Consider the following 18,611-nt stretch of genomic DNA (forward strand, 5'->3'; position numbering starts at 1 on the left):
TTAGAAACATCTACCTCCTTCAAGTAGAGGGGGAGCGTACGAGGAAACAATTTTGGCACAAATTGAGCATTTATCAATCAAAAGGGACCATCTTTTATGAGGAAGGTTGTTTGAGAACCAATAATTTGAAACCTCCTCTTTATTCAAGACAGAGTCGGAATAGACACAAGTTTTTTTTCATATTTCATTCGGATTACCTCGTACACTTTTCAAACCAATTACGGCGCTAAATGAGGTATTTAGATGACAAAATTAAGATAATAACAATATTTTATTGTCGTTTATGAGCTCTCCTCACTTTGGAAGCCGGAAATGGTTGAGATCTTGAGAAACAAATTTAAAAATCAAGTTTCACAAAAAAAGATTAACTGATCATTTTTGCATTGAAATTCAAATATCCAGCTTCAGTTCTGATTATTTAAAACTAAAATTGATTCAAAATAATATCCACCAAAAAATCAAAATTCAAATAACTTTCGCAAATTTCATTTACTTTAGAAGGTGTAGCAAAGCACACCGAGTCAGCTTGTTTCTTATAAAATTAATGGAAAGGTAGCAGAAGAAAATCATAATGTCGAGAACTATTCACTACTTTTCTAAACGGTTTGGTATTTTCGATATTTTGTGATCATATTCGTCAACCTTTTCAAATTGGAAATTACAATACTGTCAGGTATTAAATATTACTGTTTAATTACATAAAAAAAGTAAAGATTTACATTAAATCACAAAAATTGCACAAAAGGATGTTCGTTATTTTATGGTTTATTTATGCTTTGAGGTTTTGTGATAGGGTTAATCTTGTATAGAAAATTAAAATGTGTGCATCAGTAAGGCTTTATAAGGCTTAAGTCAATAAATGACTCTGTATTTTTTATAAGGCCTTAGCAGATAATTGACACTGTATTTTCTCGAAATGTTTAAGAAATAAGTTAGAAATTTCTGAATGTTTCATTTTCAAGGTTCTTTGTTGAAAAAAATGTTTGAAGTGAAAATAAATAAATCTTAGAAAAAAACTTGCAAATGCGTTTGATTAGTTTTTTGATTTCTCATATATCCTCATAGAAAAGATATTGAAAAGTATAAACAAAGAGTTCTTTAACTATTTTCGCTTAGTCCAAAACTACTTGATGTCTTCTGAAATGTTGATCTTTAGTTAAAAATTTCATTTAATTTTTTTTTTTTTGATATTTTTAAGAGTTTCCAGGAATATTGATACATATTTTAACTTAAAATTATTAAATTAAAAAAAAAATCAATAAAAAGGCCTTTGAGAGTCGTCATAGAGCGGTCCAATCAAAATGAAATATAAAGAAAAGTATAGTTTTTTTTCGAGTACACTCTTTCAATATAAATTATCCTCACTGGAGTTTAAGTGCAAAATCAAGAACTTGAGTTGAGCTTGAAAATCAAGATGCAAGAATATCAGCGTGGAAATTTTATAATGGAATAAGAAATGCAGAAGATAGCGGACCCATTATTTCAATTGTTGTCTTAAAACTCAGAATCCATACCTTTATTCAGAGTCAATTTGTATCACAATACAACACAATCATGATCTCAATATCAAATATTCAATAAAATTTGATTTCGTTTGAAGATATTGTACTTAAAAGATCATGATCCTGATTTGAAAAAAAAAATCACAACTTCCCAAAGTCCCAAATTTTTTGAGAATTATTTTTTGTTGATGATTTAAGATCTGTTGTATTAAGGTTAAAAATTCTGCTGAGAATGCATTGATTTGGCTCATTTCAAAACTATTTTGCAGATAGAATCAGATTGAATTGTAAATTTTAAATTTCTTACTTTTAATTAAGAAAATTTCTTACAATTTCACCGATGGTTCAAAATTTTGAACTTTCTTAAGAGTTTGATGGATCGACTTTTTTTCTTGTTGATAGATATTTGTATTCATAACTGTTTTCAACTGTCCTGTTTTGTGCTCAATCCTCCAGTGCCCAATCCCGCCTTTAGGCAGCGATAGCTAAGTTCTCCTGAAGGCAGTTATGAAAACCGTATTGAAGACCACCTTAAAGATCGTTTTACAACCTTTTTGAAGACTCACTCGAAGACCTTCAAGAAGACCTTCTAAATGACAGTCTTGAGAGCCGTCTTGCAGAAAGTCTTGAAAGCCGTTTTGGAAACCTCTATGAAGAAGGCTTTGAAGACCTTCTTAAAACCGCGTTAAAGAATTTCTTGAGGACTATGAACACCTTCTTTAAGACTTTCTTGAAGTCCTTCCTTAAAATCTTCTTGAAGACTGCCTTGATATTCGTCATGATGATGGTCTTAAAGAACTTCCTAAAGGCTTCCTTTGCGATCTTCCTGAAGACTTTTTTAGTAACCGTTGCAAATCATCGAAAAGGCAGTCATTAAAACTGACTTTTAGACCGCCTCGAAAACTGTTTTGAAGATCGTCTTGAAGAACGTTTTGAAGAAAGTCTTAATAACTTTCTTATAGATCGCCTTGAAAACATTGATAAAAACCTTATTGTGGACCTTCTCGAAGACTTCTTGAAGACCGCTGTATTGATCATCTTAAAGACCGCCTTGAAAACTGTCGACCTTTTTAAGAACGTTAGGATGTTTTAATGAGCATCTAGAAGATCCTATTGAAGTTTGATCTTAAAAATCGTCTTGAAAACCGTATAGAAGAACGCATTGGAGTCCATCTCGATGAACATTTAAGGCCTTTCTGTTATTATGATCATATCGAAGATCTTTAATCTTTTATCTATAAAAAAAATTTTACTGACAGTACAACGGTTGCATCTATCTATAGTTTGTTGTCCATCCTCTTCTTTATGGGTCACAAATTTCCCGTTAATTAATTAGTCGTTCCCTCGGCCAGGTGCTAATCTCAAGACTGCACGACAAGTTTTTTTTATACGATTTCCTCCGTCACTTCTTCGAGCAATCCATCCAATTCATCTTCTCGGAGATGCAGATTAAAACCGAGCTGAGCGTCTCACTGTTTTCGAAAGACAAAATAGCTTCGATGTTTCGTTCCTTCGTTTAAGCCTGATGAGATCTTTTGTTTGTGCGCTGTAAATGAACGAAAGGATATTCATCGTTCTCCAAAATTAGAAAATTGCAGCGTCGTAAAATTTCGTCCCAGGTTTTTGTGAATCAGAAAATCAGAAACAACGCCAAGAGGAAAAAAAATACTAAGGCCAGCCTCGAAAATGGCTCAGCAAAGAAGAAAGCACACCACAAAAATCTCACGTGCCGTCTATCAACTTGATTCATGACCAATTATCGCCCCGTGGATTTTGGAATTATGAGTTGCCGACGGGATGAGGAACGATGGAGCTAAAGGGGGGACACATCAAGGTAGTTTGGTTGTATCCTTCTGCCCGAGCTGATATCGTACCTACTGCAGTAAAAAATCCAGGAGGACAGGACCAAACAGGCAAGGATTTCGTGTTTTTCGTCCCTTAAGATGGACGGGAAAAAACAACAACGCCCATCAGGACAAAATGATGATGACTGTTGTTTGGAAGTTGAAACGAAAGTAAGACAGCGAAAAAATGAAAGATGAAACAAGCAGCAGATTTGCCCCGAGGCGAAGGGCATTGACCAGTCCATCCGCTGTGCCATTTGTAAGGATAAAAAATGTATAAAATGGTCGATCATATTTCATCACATGGGCTATAATAAGCCAATTAAGATGATAGACCCCACCATCTTTTTTATGGTTTAGAGAAAGAATAAAAAAACATAAGGGGTGCCATAGGGTCTGGCTTTAAGAAATTTTTCCCTGAGCACAGATAATCCTTCGGATGATATTTGTTACTGGTTAAGATGTTCTTGTTGAACCTGAAATGTTCAACTAGGTTTTAATGGAAGTGTTGAAAAACTACAGATTTTGCCAACATTCAATAGACTAAGAATTTTAATTAACATCCAAGGAATTTTAATATTCCACATTAAATTCACAGTTGCAAACAAACTCTTCCCTTGTACACTCCTAAAAAAACACATCCATGGGTTAGAAGGATACAAAAATCTTCTTGGATAAATTTTCTGTTTGTTTGTGTTTTAAGTAAATTAAATTGGTTCTACCGTAGGTTTTATTGAGACCTAGTGTTATAGCTTTCCAAGGATGGTGAAACTAATCCAATTTTTCTTTTTACACACATTCCAAATAAATTCAAAAAATGACCTAAAAGTCTGAGCTGACCAATGTAATGTAAGATTTGAATTTAAGATTTTTTTTTCAAAATAGGAATTGAAAAATATGGATCTTTTAACAACGGTTTGAACACTGCTTTTGTGCTTCGATAAAAATATTTAATCGTTTTTTGACTTGGATAATTAAAAGTTAAATACCATGTTTTATCTAAATGTACGGATATTTACAAAAAAAATTCTATATAGCATAACCCTGATCCGCTCCTTTCTTCCCTTCTTCTCTCCCAGCTGGATGAAAGCAGATATCACAACTGATCATAGAATCATTTTTTGTATGGGTACCCTTCCATACCAAATGTGGTATGATAATTATGAGAAAAAAATATGAGGAATCCTTCCTCCCCGTTCCTATCTTCTCATAGGAAAGAGAGAGGGTGTTCAGGATCGCCCCTGATGGCAGGATCGCTAGCATCAGAATTTCTTTGGTGAAATGAAACACACTCATTCTTAAAAACATTATAAACTGTTTAGTGGACTGTATAATGACAAATGACTTGGACTTTGTTACAAGGACTTTCCGACTAATACACTGACTTTTGGTCTCTCTAGACCTTCGACACTGGCCGCTCGGGCCTCTGACTCTGGCCCAGAGGGCTGCTGAATTCGTTACCGTCTCCGCTGGTGGTTGGATGAAAAAAGAGATCGAATCAAGGATCGACGGTGGCTCGATCCTTCGGAAAAACCTCTTCGTGTCCGAGGAAAACCGATGATATTTTGGCGCGCAACGCCAACCGTTAATGCTAGCAGCATGGCGATGCTGCTACTAAGCCCTTTCTGGTGTTAGGGTGGTTCAATGAGCCTCGTTCGTTCCAGAACATGCCGCCCGCCTTGAAAAGCGACGGGACGTACGCATTTCGAAACCCTTTTTGCTGTTGTGCCGATGTTGGTGAACCGTACCGCGATGAACCACCTCGCTTCGACCACTCCCATGATCTGCGCTCGTTGCATGGTGTGCCACCCGCCGTTGATGGCCCAAATTGCTCTCGACCTCGCCAATGCCGTTGCCAATTGCCTTTTTTGATTGCAACCTCTATGGTTGTCCGCCTTTGTTATGGTAGTAGCCTGGTATCGTATCCTGAATGCTTGGGAAAGGAAGTATCACTCTTCTAATATTGATTTTTATTTTGGAATACTTGACCTTGCTTCCCTAGCCAAGATCAGCGCTGTGATGCCGACTCATGCTCTGACTTTCTCCGGAATTCTATTCTGGCGTTACAATTCTGAGCTCTCCAAGCTTTCTGACTTCTAACAAACTGACATAAGCCTAACATGCCAGTTCCCAAGCTCTTCCGACACATATCAGACCAAAATACAAACACATAAAATACTGACTCAAACATACATTTCATTCTGACTTTACTTTCAATGTTTGTTCGACAACCAATTGTGAATGTTTTTTCGGACTAAGGGTTCTGACCAAATTTCTGAAAGAGTTTCAGACTGTTTTTTTTTTTTGAATGAATCTTCGACTAGTTTATTGAATGGATATCAGACAAAATACCAAATATTCTCTGACAAAATCAGACTCCAAAAAACTGACACATGTCCAAGTGACTTCTGACCAAAAGTCAAACCGTATCATCACTGATTCATACTCCGCTAGCTTCATTCCGATTTATTGATTGTGTGTGTGATTGAATGTGTGTTTGTGTGATGCAGAGTTGCGTTAGAGAGTCCTGGTACTTAATCCAGGATTATGCTTGATGAAAAAAAAACGCCAAATGCTAGTCCTGATCCCGTCGATCAGACTATCCGAAAACCGAAATCCAACGCAACTCTTAAGTGTACCGAACCGAATATTTGAATCTCAAAGATTCCCGAAAACTCCTGATGGCGGAGTGACTGCACGAAAAACTTCCGGAAGTAATTTGTGTGTTAGGAGGCGCACTGGAAAGCCCTGGTATTGCCATGCCCGATTGCAGCAGAAAAGACACAGCAGAAAAAAAAACCGTCACATAAATGTCCTGATCCCGCGATCAGGTTAACCGAAAAACGAATTCCAACGCCTACTCCGAACATTTCCGAATGTTAATACAAATGATAGATTTTCCGAATTGAATTTTTACCGAATGAAACCCCGTTTGGTTCCCTTTATGATTTTGTATAGTGTATTGTACAAGTGTGTTGAAGTTAATCTGAATGATTCGCTGGCCGATTTCCGAATGACTGGTGGACTGACTGTGTCCCCAAATGATTTCTGGACCGATTTGAACCCAACTGGTTCCCGAAAAATATCAATGGTTTTCCGATTGATACCGAATATGAATCCAATTGATTCACGAAAAACTAAATGATTTGCTGACATTTTCGAGGCGCACCTGGTCCGCTCCAGGCCCCTCTACACTGAATGGTTACTGACTTTTTCCCGACTCAAAAGCTGACAAATTACCGACTGATTATCAACATAATCCAGACCTCAACGATTCCGACTTGAGTGAGTTCCGCCAGTAGGTAGCATGTTCCCGAACTTGAATGATAACAATACGAATGAAAATCCAATTACCGATGCAAGTATGTATGAAATTCCGACCACAATGATTTCCGTTTGTAAGTAGAAAAAACTGTTGATTTAATTCCGATTCCCAATTGATTTTTGAAAATGACTCCGATAGTAAATGATTTTTGATTCATGATGTTAAGTATCATTAATGAATCCAACTTGGATGGTTCACTGTGATTGCGATTGCAAATGATGAAAGATTTCGATCGGATGTGATTAATGTGACTGGTTGATTCGACACATGGGAGTCGAGTGAAACTTTGAAGTAGTCACACCTTTTACTCTTTCTCTCTGGCACAAATTGAAAGCATTGACAACATGATGAAAATTGAACGATAGATGAAATTCCAAAAATAATCACAGTACAAGGCAATATAATAATAAACACAAAAAATAGACTTCAATCAAATTTTTAAAACAACTTTGACAAGCTATGAATGTGTCTCTGATCAATCTTCATCATAAAAATGACTGAAGTACCAGCAATACTTGATTCAGCTTCAACCTGAATCCTGACCTGATCGCCATTCACCATGAACAAATTACCATTAACAAACTTCTCATGAAATACCGCAATCTACATAGGGTAATTAACAATGCATTAATTAATGCGATTGGGATTTATTTCCTTTAGATTTGAGTTTTGTAGTAATAGATGTCAACAAACACAAGGTTTTTTTAATTGAATTTTGGCAATATTCAAATCATCCGAATAATGATCGTTTGTAAATCAACGTACCTTTAATGTTTTGAGCTTCATTAATTGACCGTCAATCGTGCTCTTGCCAATCACAATGTAAGATTTTTCCAGATCGTGTAAGTTGTGTCACATCCATGTAACTTATCGAAAATCCTTTCTATACGCTCAGTGCTGCTCCCTTCTGAGTGGGGGTATCATAACAGGCGGCGAAAATAGCTTGTACACCCTCTTTACTACCTAATAGTTCGAGTCTTTGATAACGTAAACTTCAAAAAAGGTTAAAAAAAATCAAAGTAGCCGTTGTTTGAATTCGTTTTGGTAGCATAAATTTCAAGAAGTCATTCAACCAAAATGGGTCGCAAAAACTGTGCAGTTGTTGTATGTTTTGCTTCCAAATCCGGAATAGCAAAGAAAACATTCTTTCGTGCATCTGGTAAAGGCAGATAAGTGTTCTTTTTTTCAAAATTGATAAGATTCGGTTGCATTGAATGATCTCGAACATTTCAGATCATTTGAGTGCTGGAAAAAGTTAAGCGGCAATTCAGACAAGAAGCCTCACCACTTAATCTGCGAGAATCATTTCTCAGAGGATGATTTTTTTAATAGATCCAACCATTCCCAAGGGTAGGTAGTTTTTTTGTACGAAGAAACAACCGGACAATCATTTTATGATTTTTAGCCTTATTCAAAATGCGAAACCAACACTTAATGGCCCGAAGATTTTTGAAAACGTATTCGAAACCAAAGATTTTCCACCAGTTTTACCGGATGCTAGTGATATTCCTCGCGAAGTCGAAAGCTACCATGGTAAGATATTTTCGAAAATTTTAACGTTTTTAATGTATCCTTATTTCCTTGAAAACCACTTACTTGGAACGATACACAGTTTGTACCTGAATGGTTTTCCCTGATATCAATGTTTTTTACAAAGTTTGAAGTTTGAATTTTGAGAGCCCCAGAAGGCCCACTAAGGTAAATTATTAATGCTCTGTTTAAAGCAACGCAAAAACAAATTTAGGCTTTCTAATTGCTACTAGAATAACAGGAAAAACTTTAATCAACGGGTAGGAGGGAGTTAAGGGACAACATTTCTTTTTTAATTTATTACTCTTTTTTGTTAATTCAATGCAGACTGCTCCTTAAAAAAGAACTAAAATTGGATGTATATTTATAAGTATATTTAAGTATTGTTTATTTATTAGGTTAATTAGTTTTAACATTATTTGAATAAATAATTTGTAAATTTTGACAAAAATTAAAAAATGTTTGTTTTATTTGATTCTGCATATTAAATACTTTTCTTCTTCTACAAACCACGATAGTTTCGAAAAAGTTTAATGATAGTTTTTAATCCAGACAATCTTATTTCAATTTAATTGATTAACAGATTTTCAATTAACTCAACGAAATAATCAAAAATATTCTTCAGCTTGTAAAGCCTGTAGATGTCGCTATTGTACTGACTGCCAACCATAATAACTTTGAATGCGATTTGTTTTCCCAAGACACACTTTGGTATCCTTAGTAACATGGGTGAGTTTTGTTGCCCCAACTCTTTAGATGGCGTTGCGAACATCGAATATCCATATAGAAGAATGTATGTTCGCGGCAAAGCCCACTTCTTTATCTTGAAGTGACGGTATCTTTGGTTGTGTCCATGTTGACGAAATATGCACCACATAGTCAGTGTCAGGTCCAACTTCCTTTTCACAATCACTAAATACAATTCTCAAAACCGAACTGATGCACATAAATACTATGCTTATCAATATAAACGACAGCATGTTTGTACATAAACCACTCTCTTTTTGTGGAAAAAACTAGTCAACTTGGGAGGAAAATCCAAACCGACCGAAACCAACAGATTGATGTTTTTTACATTTGCCTTCTTTGTCCATCTTCTTCTGACAGTTCGAATTCGTTTCACTTTTCGATTGTTCCCTCAGTTTTATAGAAGCGTGTTGAATTTAGCAAAGACGGTGGATTCTTAAGACTGGACTGCAAAACTGTTTTCTCGAAATTCACTTGGAGGGTGGGATTGAACCCGGATGTAGTTTTTGAAGTATTACCGTTGACATTGATTTGCGTAACAAATATGTTAAAACCAGAAAATTATTCGTTGGGTATAGGTCAGACATATCTATCACAAAAACGTGTTATCGCAAAGTTTTTATGAACATAGAGGATAACATTAAGTGGACCAACCATGGTATTTGAATCATTCAGAATTATGGCAAAAGGTGGTGAATTGTGGAGTTGTCAACCTCTTTAACACTTTGTTATTATTTGTAACATAAAATGCGTCTTGGAATTAACTTTTGATTCGTTGTAGATTTTTCACTAAATGAAGATGAGTTTCCGACTGACATCATGACAAGTATCGGGAGTTCAACAAAAAGGTAAAGTATACACATTGAATGGAAGATTGAGGTGGAATCGGCTACTTATTTATGATTTTGATAACTGTGGACGCAATCGCATAATAGTTGTCGGAATTTTTTTTTATATATGCTGAACGAATGAAGGTACAGGTTTTAGATGTTTTTGGACATATTTTGTGGTGGATAAATAAGTAGCTTGGAGTTGGCAGGCACTCGAATGCAATTTTCTGGACTGTGATTTTAGGTATACTACACGCATGATATGATTAAATTGACTATGGTAGGTCGTACAAGATCTTCCGATTAATGACTTGGTTGACTCAAGTGGACAACGCTTTCACACGCTCGAACACATACATTTTACAGGATTTTTAACGACTTTCACATTAACTTCCTTGATAGATGATGCAGTTTGAAATTCTCACACACGCTCATACATACCGTACCGTACATACCGTCTGATGCTTCGATTTGGTTTATGATCCGGTTCGAAGGACCATGTTCAGGATCACCCCTGATGGCAAGATCGATAGCATCAGATATTTCTTTACCGAATAAAAACGCACTCATTCCGAAACATTACAAACATAGTGGACTGTATTTTACTTAGACCTAATTACAAAATTGGACTTTCGACAAACACTGACTTTGGTCTATCTAGACCTCTGACTGGCCACTTAGGCCTCTGACTCTGGCCACTTAGGCCTCTGATTTTGTTACCGTCTCCTCTGGTGGTTGGCTGGGAAAAGAGACCGAGCCTTGGGCTGACTTGGGCTCGACCCTTTGGAAAATCCTCTTCGTGGCCGAGGAAAAGCCGATGATTTTGGCGCGCATCTCAGCCGTTAATGCGCTCAGCATCGCCATGTTGCTACTGGGTCATTACGTCTCTTAGGGTGATTCATGGTGACCCGTTCATTCCAGAACAGAGGGTTACCGAATAATTATAGAAGCATTTCTCGTTCACATATTTCCTTCCGTGTCAAATTTGATTCCATTTGTTTGATGATTTTCCGAGTTATGGAATACCCACCCTTCCTATTCCCGTACTTAACAGAGGGAGGGGTCTCAAACTGTCATAAAAACAATTCTCGTATCCAAATACCCTCCCATGCCAAATTTGGTTCCATTTGCCCGATTTGTTCTACAGTTACGCAAAGACCCCTCCCCGATTCCTATTTCCCCACTGAAAAAAGGGAGGGGTACCAACCAAAGTTTCTTTCGAGAGAGGAATATTAAAGGAACCTTCTCCGGTTCACAAAGATGATTTTTTATGTTCTCAGGTTTAAAAGATTTTCTTGATTTAGTACTCAAATTTATGGTGATAAAATATTGAAAATATAACACCAACTTCAAAGACTTTGAATTTCTGCTAAAACATACATATGTAGTTAAATTTATCGATTTTTTTTGTTAATTTCAGATATTCAATGATTGGATAAACAATAAACAGTTAATTTAATATCATAGCTTTTTTTTTATAAAAAAAACGCAAATATCATTTAAAATTTTATTCAAAAATTTCATTGACAAATTCAAACGAGCCGTTATAAGCTGATTGAATATCATACCAAACCTCTTTGATTTTTTTTTAAATGGTTTGGATTCCATTCGTGCTGCATCTCTTTAGGCCTATTTTGGACAATGAGGGGCACAAGTTAAAATTTTCGGCAGCCGTTATCTCGGAGCCATAAACTTTTTCGCTTGTTGATCGAAAATAAAAGCAAACGGGCATCAATTACTGCTGCTGCCTTTGCCTAAAATTCGATGGGAAAATGGTTTGATTTTTATGATTTTTCTCCCAATACATAAACGACCTGGAATATTTGGGCTGAGAGGGTGGATGGATTGCGAAAGGTTGTTGATTGAATGGTCGATCGGAAGGTTGTTTGATGGGTGAGCTGTTAATTACTTTCTTGTGAGAAGGGCGTCAATTTTTCGATACGACAAATTACGGTTCCTCGAGATGATTAATGCAAGCAAAAGGAGGAAATCAATGAATGAATTTTAAAGTTAAAATGTGCAAAATAAAATTTCAAATCTGTAATATACACAAATTTGAAACAATTTGAAAAAAAAGTGACAAATAATCTTAAAATCGCCCTTCTTTTGTCAGCGGAATAATTTCATTTCCCGGAAGCCGTTCAACTGACCGAATAGATGTTTTTATTGCGATTCTGTTCGCCCAAAAATAAAAAGCAATGTTAACACCGCCGCCCCAGTAATTGACGAAAGCATAATAACAGTGTTTTTAACGGCCCACCAGTTAGCGCGGAACGTTTGGCAATGAACCCAATTTTGGCTGCGAATGTCTCCCCATTCCTTTTTTTTGGGCACCCACTTCCATTGATGGCTCATTATCGTCGGCCATGAAGTTCAGTGGAACAGAAATCGTTTCCCATTTTTAGGACTCTGCCCATTTTCATCGTATTTAAGCTTATTCAACCCTCTTTTGAATGTTTTTTTTTTCTTTTCGACTAGCGATTGTCCGGAGGAATTGTGTGTGATTTTTTCACCCGTGTCTGAAATCAACTGTTATCGCCATTCATTTCCCTCCAAATACAAACGGCCCATCAAACATTAAAGGCCCTTTATAAAAACTGTTTTAAAGAAAGTTTCCTAGCATTTAAAATGGAACTTAAAGCACTTTAAGCTTAAATAATTTGATGAAAACCTTAGAAAATAAAAAATGAAATGAACACACATGACTTCATATTTCCGAACATTCGAGTATCACAGTAAGTCTCAAAGTTTAACAAAAATTTATCAAACATTAAATTTAAACTTTGAAATAAGATTTTTTGCGAAACAAACAATTTTTTACAAAATTCACATAAATCTACAAACTGTAACCACGATTCTTGGTTTAAAAAAAAAAAAAATAAATAAATAAAAAAAATTCTAAAAACTTACCAATCATTGACAAAATAACAAACATGAACATGAAAAATCTGTTTTTTCTTACTGAACTCACCACTTTGAACCATTTAAAAATAATTTCAAAATAAAACAATAACTATTTTGCAAAGAAGGTTTCAAAAACATTAATTAAACTTTCGGATACCATAAAAAATCAATGCAGAAAAACAAAAATCACCAAAAATAAACAAAGGTAATTTTTCATGTTTGAAAAAAACCTTAGAGTCTCACATAAGATTGGCAGATTGTTAGGTTTCACCTGGGCTTGCCCGGATATTTGAAACAAAATTTATCTGATTTCGTAATAAAAAGCCTGGATTTTTCCTGAATATATTCACTATATTAATTAAAAAAAACCCAAATTGAATAATTATTAGTTTACATTTTGCGTTTATAACAAAATCATTAAGCAAATATTGTCAAAATAATCGCCAACGGTTTTGAAAAAGCCAAGAATACGGTGAATTTTAGGTAAAATTTTCAACGAGTTTTTTCTCGATCTTGGTTTAAGAATTCCAGGGAGTTGACTCAAAATTGCCGGATATTGCTTGGATTTTAAGCTGAAAATTTTGGAATCATACGCCGAGATTTTGCCAGGATTGAAGATAAAATTTACCAGATCTGCTCCGCCCTTATTTGTGCGGAAAAACTCTGCCCACCTTAGTCAAACAAAAGTATGATAAACAATAAAATCTTTCAACAATTTGAAATTTAAAAAAGTGAAGAAAATTTACCAAAGAATACAGAATACATATTACAAAACAGCAATGAAAAATAATCTAAAAAATGATTTAAAAATAATAAAAGTTACTCCAATAATTCCAAGATCAATCTCAAAGAATTTCAAAAATTGACGAACCCACAAAATGAGAAAATTAACAAAAAAAATTTAAAACAATAAAACAAATTTAAAAAAAATTAAACCATATACGAAAAACCAGAAAGAACACGAAATAACAGTAATGCCAAGAATAACAGTAAAAAGGCAGAGCATTGGAATAAGTGACAAAAAAATATTGAATACTGGATATTATTTCCAATGAATCCCAAAAATGAAAAATAAACAAAAACAAAAATTGATAAAAAGATGAAAAGACACAAAAAAATACAAATTTTGCAAATTGCTACAAAAACATACGAAAAATGTTTAAAAAAAAAAATAAAAAATAACATAAAAAAACAAATAAAAAAAAACAAAAAGTGATAGGAAATGACAAAAAAGACAATAAATTAAAAAAAGTGTACAACACTCACAAAAAAAATTAAAAATTATAAAAATTTATTCGAAAAGAATTAAAATAAAGACAATAATTGACATGAAATTTGCTTTCCATTTCATGTCAATTATTGTCTTTTTTGTTATTTTTTCGAATAATTTTTTTGTGATTAATTGAATTTTTTTTGTGAGTGATGTATTTTTTTTTTTTAATTTATGGTCCTTTTTGTCATTTCTTGTCACTTTTTGTATTTTTATTTGTATTTTTTAATTTTTTTAAACATTTTTCGTAAAAAAAAAAAATTAAAAAGGATAAAAGTTGTAAAACAATATTATAAATATTATATAAGTTTTAAGACAAAATTCTTATAAAAATATGAAAAAAGCTACAAAAACAGCCATAAAATGGCGAAAAATAACAAAAAAGGACAAATAATTAAAAAAAATTGGACTGTGAAAGAAGATTGAGAAAAACAACATATATTATACAGAAATAACAAAAATTGACAAAATAAGACAAAAAATTTCTAGAAATTTAAAAAAAAGACAAAAATTAACAAAAAATGATAAAAATGACAAAAAATGGACTTAAAGTGACAAAAAATGACAGAAAATGACAAAAAGTGACTAAAAATGAAAAAAAAAAACGACAAACAATGATACAAAAAGATCCTAAATGAACAAAAATTTCAGAAAAAAAAACAAAAAATTACAAAAAATAATATTAAAACACAAAAAAGATACAAATGACGAAAAATGACGAAAGCGGTAGATAATAACAAAACTTTCCATGAAAGTTTAAAAATTAAAAACATGACAACAAATGATCGAAAATTACAAAAATTAACAAAAATTCAGAAATGACGAAAAAATAGAAAAATTGCCTTTAAAATGACAAAAAAAGACAAAAAATTGCAAAAACTGACAAAAAATGATAAAAAATTTCAAAGAAAAATTAAAAATGACAAATGAAGATAAATTTTAAAAATTGACAAAAAATGACAAAAAAATAACCGAAAAAAAATCGAAAACATAAAATCGGAAAAATATAACTGACAAAAATGCCACAAAAGACAAAAAAAAATTAAAAATGACAAAAACTAACAGAAAATAAACAAAAAATATCATAAAATTACAAAAAAATGAAAAAAATAAAATAAATTTAAAAAAATGTAAACAATTAGAAAAACAAAAAAACAAATAACAAAATTTACAAAAAATACAAAAAATTACATCCAAAAACAAATCAGATCAAATAAATTGCAAAGAATCAGAAAAAAATTAAAACATACAAATGACAATAATTAGAAAAGACTGAATAAAAGACGAAAACAAAAACAATCACAAAAAATGTTAACAAAACAATGAAATAAAAAAAAAAACACGAAAATGTCAAAAAATGACAGAAACATGAAAAAATCGAACACAAGAATCCAAAAATGATGACAAACAAATATGATATGAAAAAATTTCAATAACTGACAAAATCAACCAAAAAACAAAAAAAAATCCAAAAAGTGACAAAAGAAAACAAGTAAAATTAAAAAATTGAAAAGTTTACAAAACAATATGAGAAAAAACGACATAAAATTTTTAAAAATTGATTGAAATTGACAAAAAATGATACAAAATAACAAAAAAATAATAAAAAAAGATAAAAACAGACAAAACTGACAAAAAAATGAAAAATGACAAAAAATTTCAAAAACGACAAAAATGACAAAAACTTATGTATGAAAATGATAAAAAATATAACAAAATTTACAAAAATAACAAAAAAAAAATGACAACACTTGAAAGAAAAATTTAAAAAAATTACAAAAAAAACAGGCGAAAAGATCTGACAAATAATAAAAGATAAAAAAAATACGAAAATCGACAAAAACATTGCCACAAACGACAAAAAAATTAAAAATTTCTTGAAATGTAAAAGATTGACAAAATTTCCAAGAAAAATTCAAAACAAATTTCCAAAAAAAATTAAAAAAAAAACTGCAAAAAAAATTACCGAAATGGCTAAAAATGACGAATAATAACAAAAAATGAAGAAGTAATTTAATAAACCATTATAAGGAATGGCAATCCTTGTCAAATATTTACAAAACATAATAATAAATGACAAAAATAATGACAAAAAATGATGAAAAATGACAAAACCGAAAACAAATTGAAAAAAAAGAGAAGTAAAATATTACGAAAAGTGACACAAAATGAAAAAAAAAATTGCAAAAAGCCATTGGAAAAAACAACGACTGCTAGAAAATCACAACAAATGACAAAAATTGATAAAAAGAAGTCAATTAAGAGAATTGAATAAAAAATAAATAACAAAAACCTACAATTTGATGACAAAATCTGACAAAATTTATTTTTAAATAATCGGAAAAAAATAATCAAAAACAACAAGAACAAAATCAAAAAATTACAGAAAATGTCGAAAAATGACATGAATTTACAAAAAGTGAATAAAAGAACATAAAACTACAAAACGAACAACATTTAAAAAAAATAATACAGAAAAATGCAAAAAAAATCAAAAAATGATAAAAAAAAAGTTACAATAGATGAGGAAAAATGATAAGAACGGTTTTAAAATTACTCAAAATTACAAAAATGACAATGCATGGCAAAAATGGATAAAACATAGGAAAATATGATAAAATTTGACATAAAATGACTTGAAATTACAAAAAATGACAAAAAAATTACCAAAATGACCTTACCACTTGACCAAATGACAAAAAAAATAAAAAATGTCATCTTTTGACAAATGATGACAAAAATGGTTGAAAATGTATTCTTACTATATTTTATTTATGAATAAAAAATTACATAAAATTACAACAAATTATTTTTCAAATTATTCCCTTTATGGCTGAGAATGACAAAGAAATGGAGAAAATCAAAAATTAAGTAAACATTACCAAAATTATATTTAAAAAATATTCAAAAAAAATTATAATTTTAAAAAAGTATTATAAAAAATACAAACACAACGCGAGAAGGAAAAAGGAAAAAAGGAAAAAAAACAACAACAAGTTAGTTTAAAAAGATCCTAAAAATAGGACAAAAATGCAAAATTTTTCTTAAATGTTGAAAATGACCAATAATAGAAAAAATACTTTACTTACATGTCAAAAATTACAAATCAAACAAAACTAGTTAGATTTTCTATAAAATAACCTAAAAAAAACAAAATAATGGCTTTTGGTGAAAATACGCAGAACTTGACAGATGGTCATTGATTAAAACAATACAACATAAAAAGTTTCACAAGTTTATTTATTTATCAAATTTATTCATACTGTTCAAATTGTTTAAAAAAAAAACTATGAATCTGAAAGATTTGTAAAACAAAGGAATTAACAATCTAAAAAAATTGCCTTAATTTTAAAAAAAATTTCAAACAACGACAGGAATGTAGACTTGGGTGAACAAGAAGAAGGACCCCTGATATGACTGAATATTTATTTATTGTTCTTGGAAACATAATTTTTTAAACTTCTAGTAAAAGACAGTTTTTCATTAATTTTTTTTTTATATGTCTCCAGAGATATTCTTTGAGTCTCAAGAACCTTCTCAGAACGATCTTATCACGCTTCGATCCCAAAAACAACACAAAACACTTCCGAATGAGAAAAAAAAATCCCGAATAATTTAAGTGTAGATGAAACTCACCGTTCGGTTGCCCTTGTGTTTGACGCGGCACTTGAGCACGGCCATGTCGTCCACCACGGTTGTCACGTTCCGGGGACTGATGTCATCGAAGTACGGTTTGTTGTCCCCGGATGAGGATGCTGTCCTGGGATCCTGGGGGAAGGTCAGTGGAGCGGCCACTGATCCGTCCAAACTGGCCGGGGCCGAGGTGAATCCTGAAGAAAGAAGAGTGAGGAAAAATTAAAAAAAAACCACCATGAGAGACAAGATCCGAAATTGGATCATCAAAAAGCGGCGCTCCGGTGTGGACCAATTCGCGCGGGAAAATTGGCGCAAATCGTAATCGCAATATTTCCGGTTGATGTTTGTCGCAATAAAAGTTGGTTTTAAAATGGTGAGTAAAAATTATCGCTCCATGGGTGGGTGTCGATTTTCAAGTATCGTGCCCACACCTGCCATTGATGATGGACACGAGACAGGACAGGATACAAAAGTGGGAGTAAGACCAATAATCGGGTATGTGGGTGGGAGACGTCCTTTGTTTTTGGCTCTTCTCAGGCCCCGGGACGAGTGATGCGATATCGGAAATGACCTATTTTATCGCCTTCTACCGATGAGTATCGTCGTCCGAGTTGTCATGTCGAAGGAAGAGGAGGAGGAGCAAAGCTCGTGGTCGTAAACAAAAATTGAGTAAATTTATTATGATTAGATGAATAAATCATCAACAGGCAATTATTCCAAGGACCGACCGGAGAAACTGTAAAACGCTTTAGCCTTTGAAGAATAGCAAGAGATCGACGAAGATTGTATGGCTGGAAGGTCTTCATCTTTAAAACTAGACTCCTCCGTCTTGCTCGAAGTATATGGATTTAAATGGCTTTAATCTGAAAATCGGTCATCTAGAGGAGCAACTATTCATCAATATTTTCCATCATAATTGGAGCATCGAAATTCAGTTTTGCACTTTAATTAAAATACTTCTTTAAGGTAAATTAAAAATTTCATCGAAAAAAATATCTTGTCATATTTATGTTGAAAATGCCT

At 32.8% G+C, this 18,611-nt stretch overlaps 1 protein-coding gene across 3 annotated transcripts in view; it reads right to left on the minus strand.

The window, feature by feature from the left end:
• The window catches only part of LOC129755942 (zwei Ig domain protein zig-8-like), a 123,573-nt gene that overhangs the window by 17,106 nt on the left and 87,856 nt on the right, over nucleotides 1-18,611 (minus strand). For all 3 annotated transcript variants that reach the window (XM_055752654.1, XM_055752656.1, XM_055752655.1), the window contains one exon: nucleotides 17,589-17,782. In XM_055752654.1, the coding sequence (XP_055608629.1) occupies nucleotides 17,589-17,782 (194 nt within the window). The remainder of the gene's footprint in view (nucleotides 1-17,588; nucleotides 17,783-18,611) is intronic.

Source organism: Uranotaenia lowii, chromosome 3 (assembly GCF_029784155.1).
Source record: "Uranotaenia lowii strain MFRU-FL chromosome 3, ASM2978415v1, whole genome shotgun sequence".
NCBI classification, from domain to species: Eukaryota; Metazoa; Arthropoda; class Insecta; order Diptera; family Culicidae; genus Uranotaenia; species Uranotaenia lowii.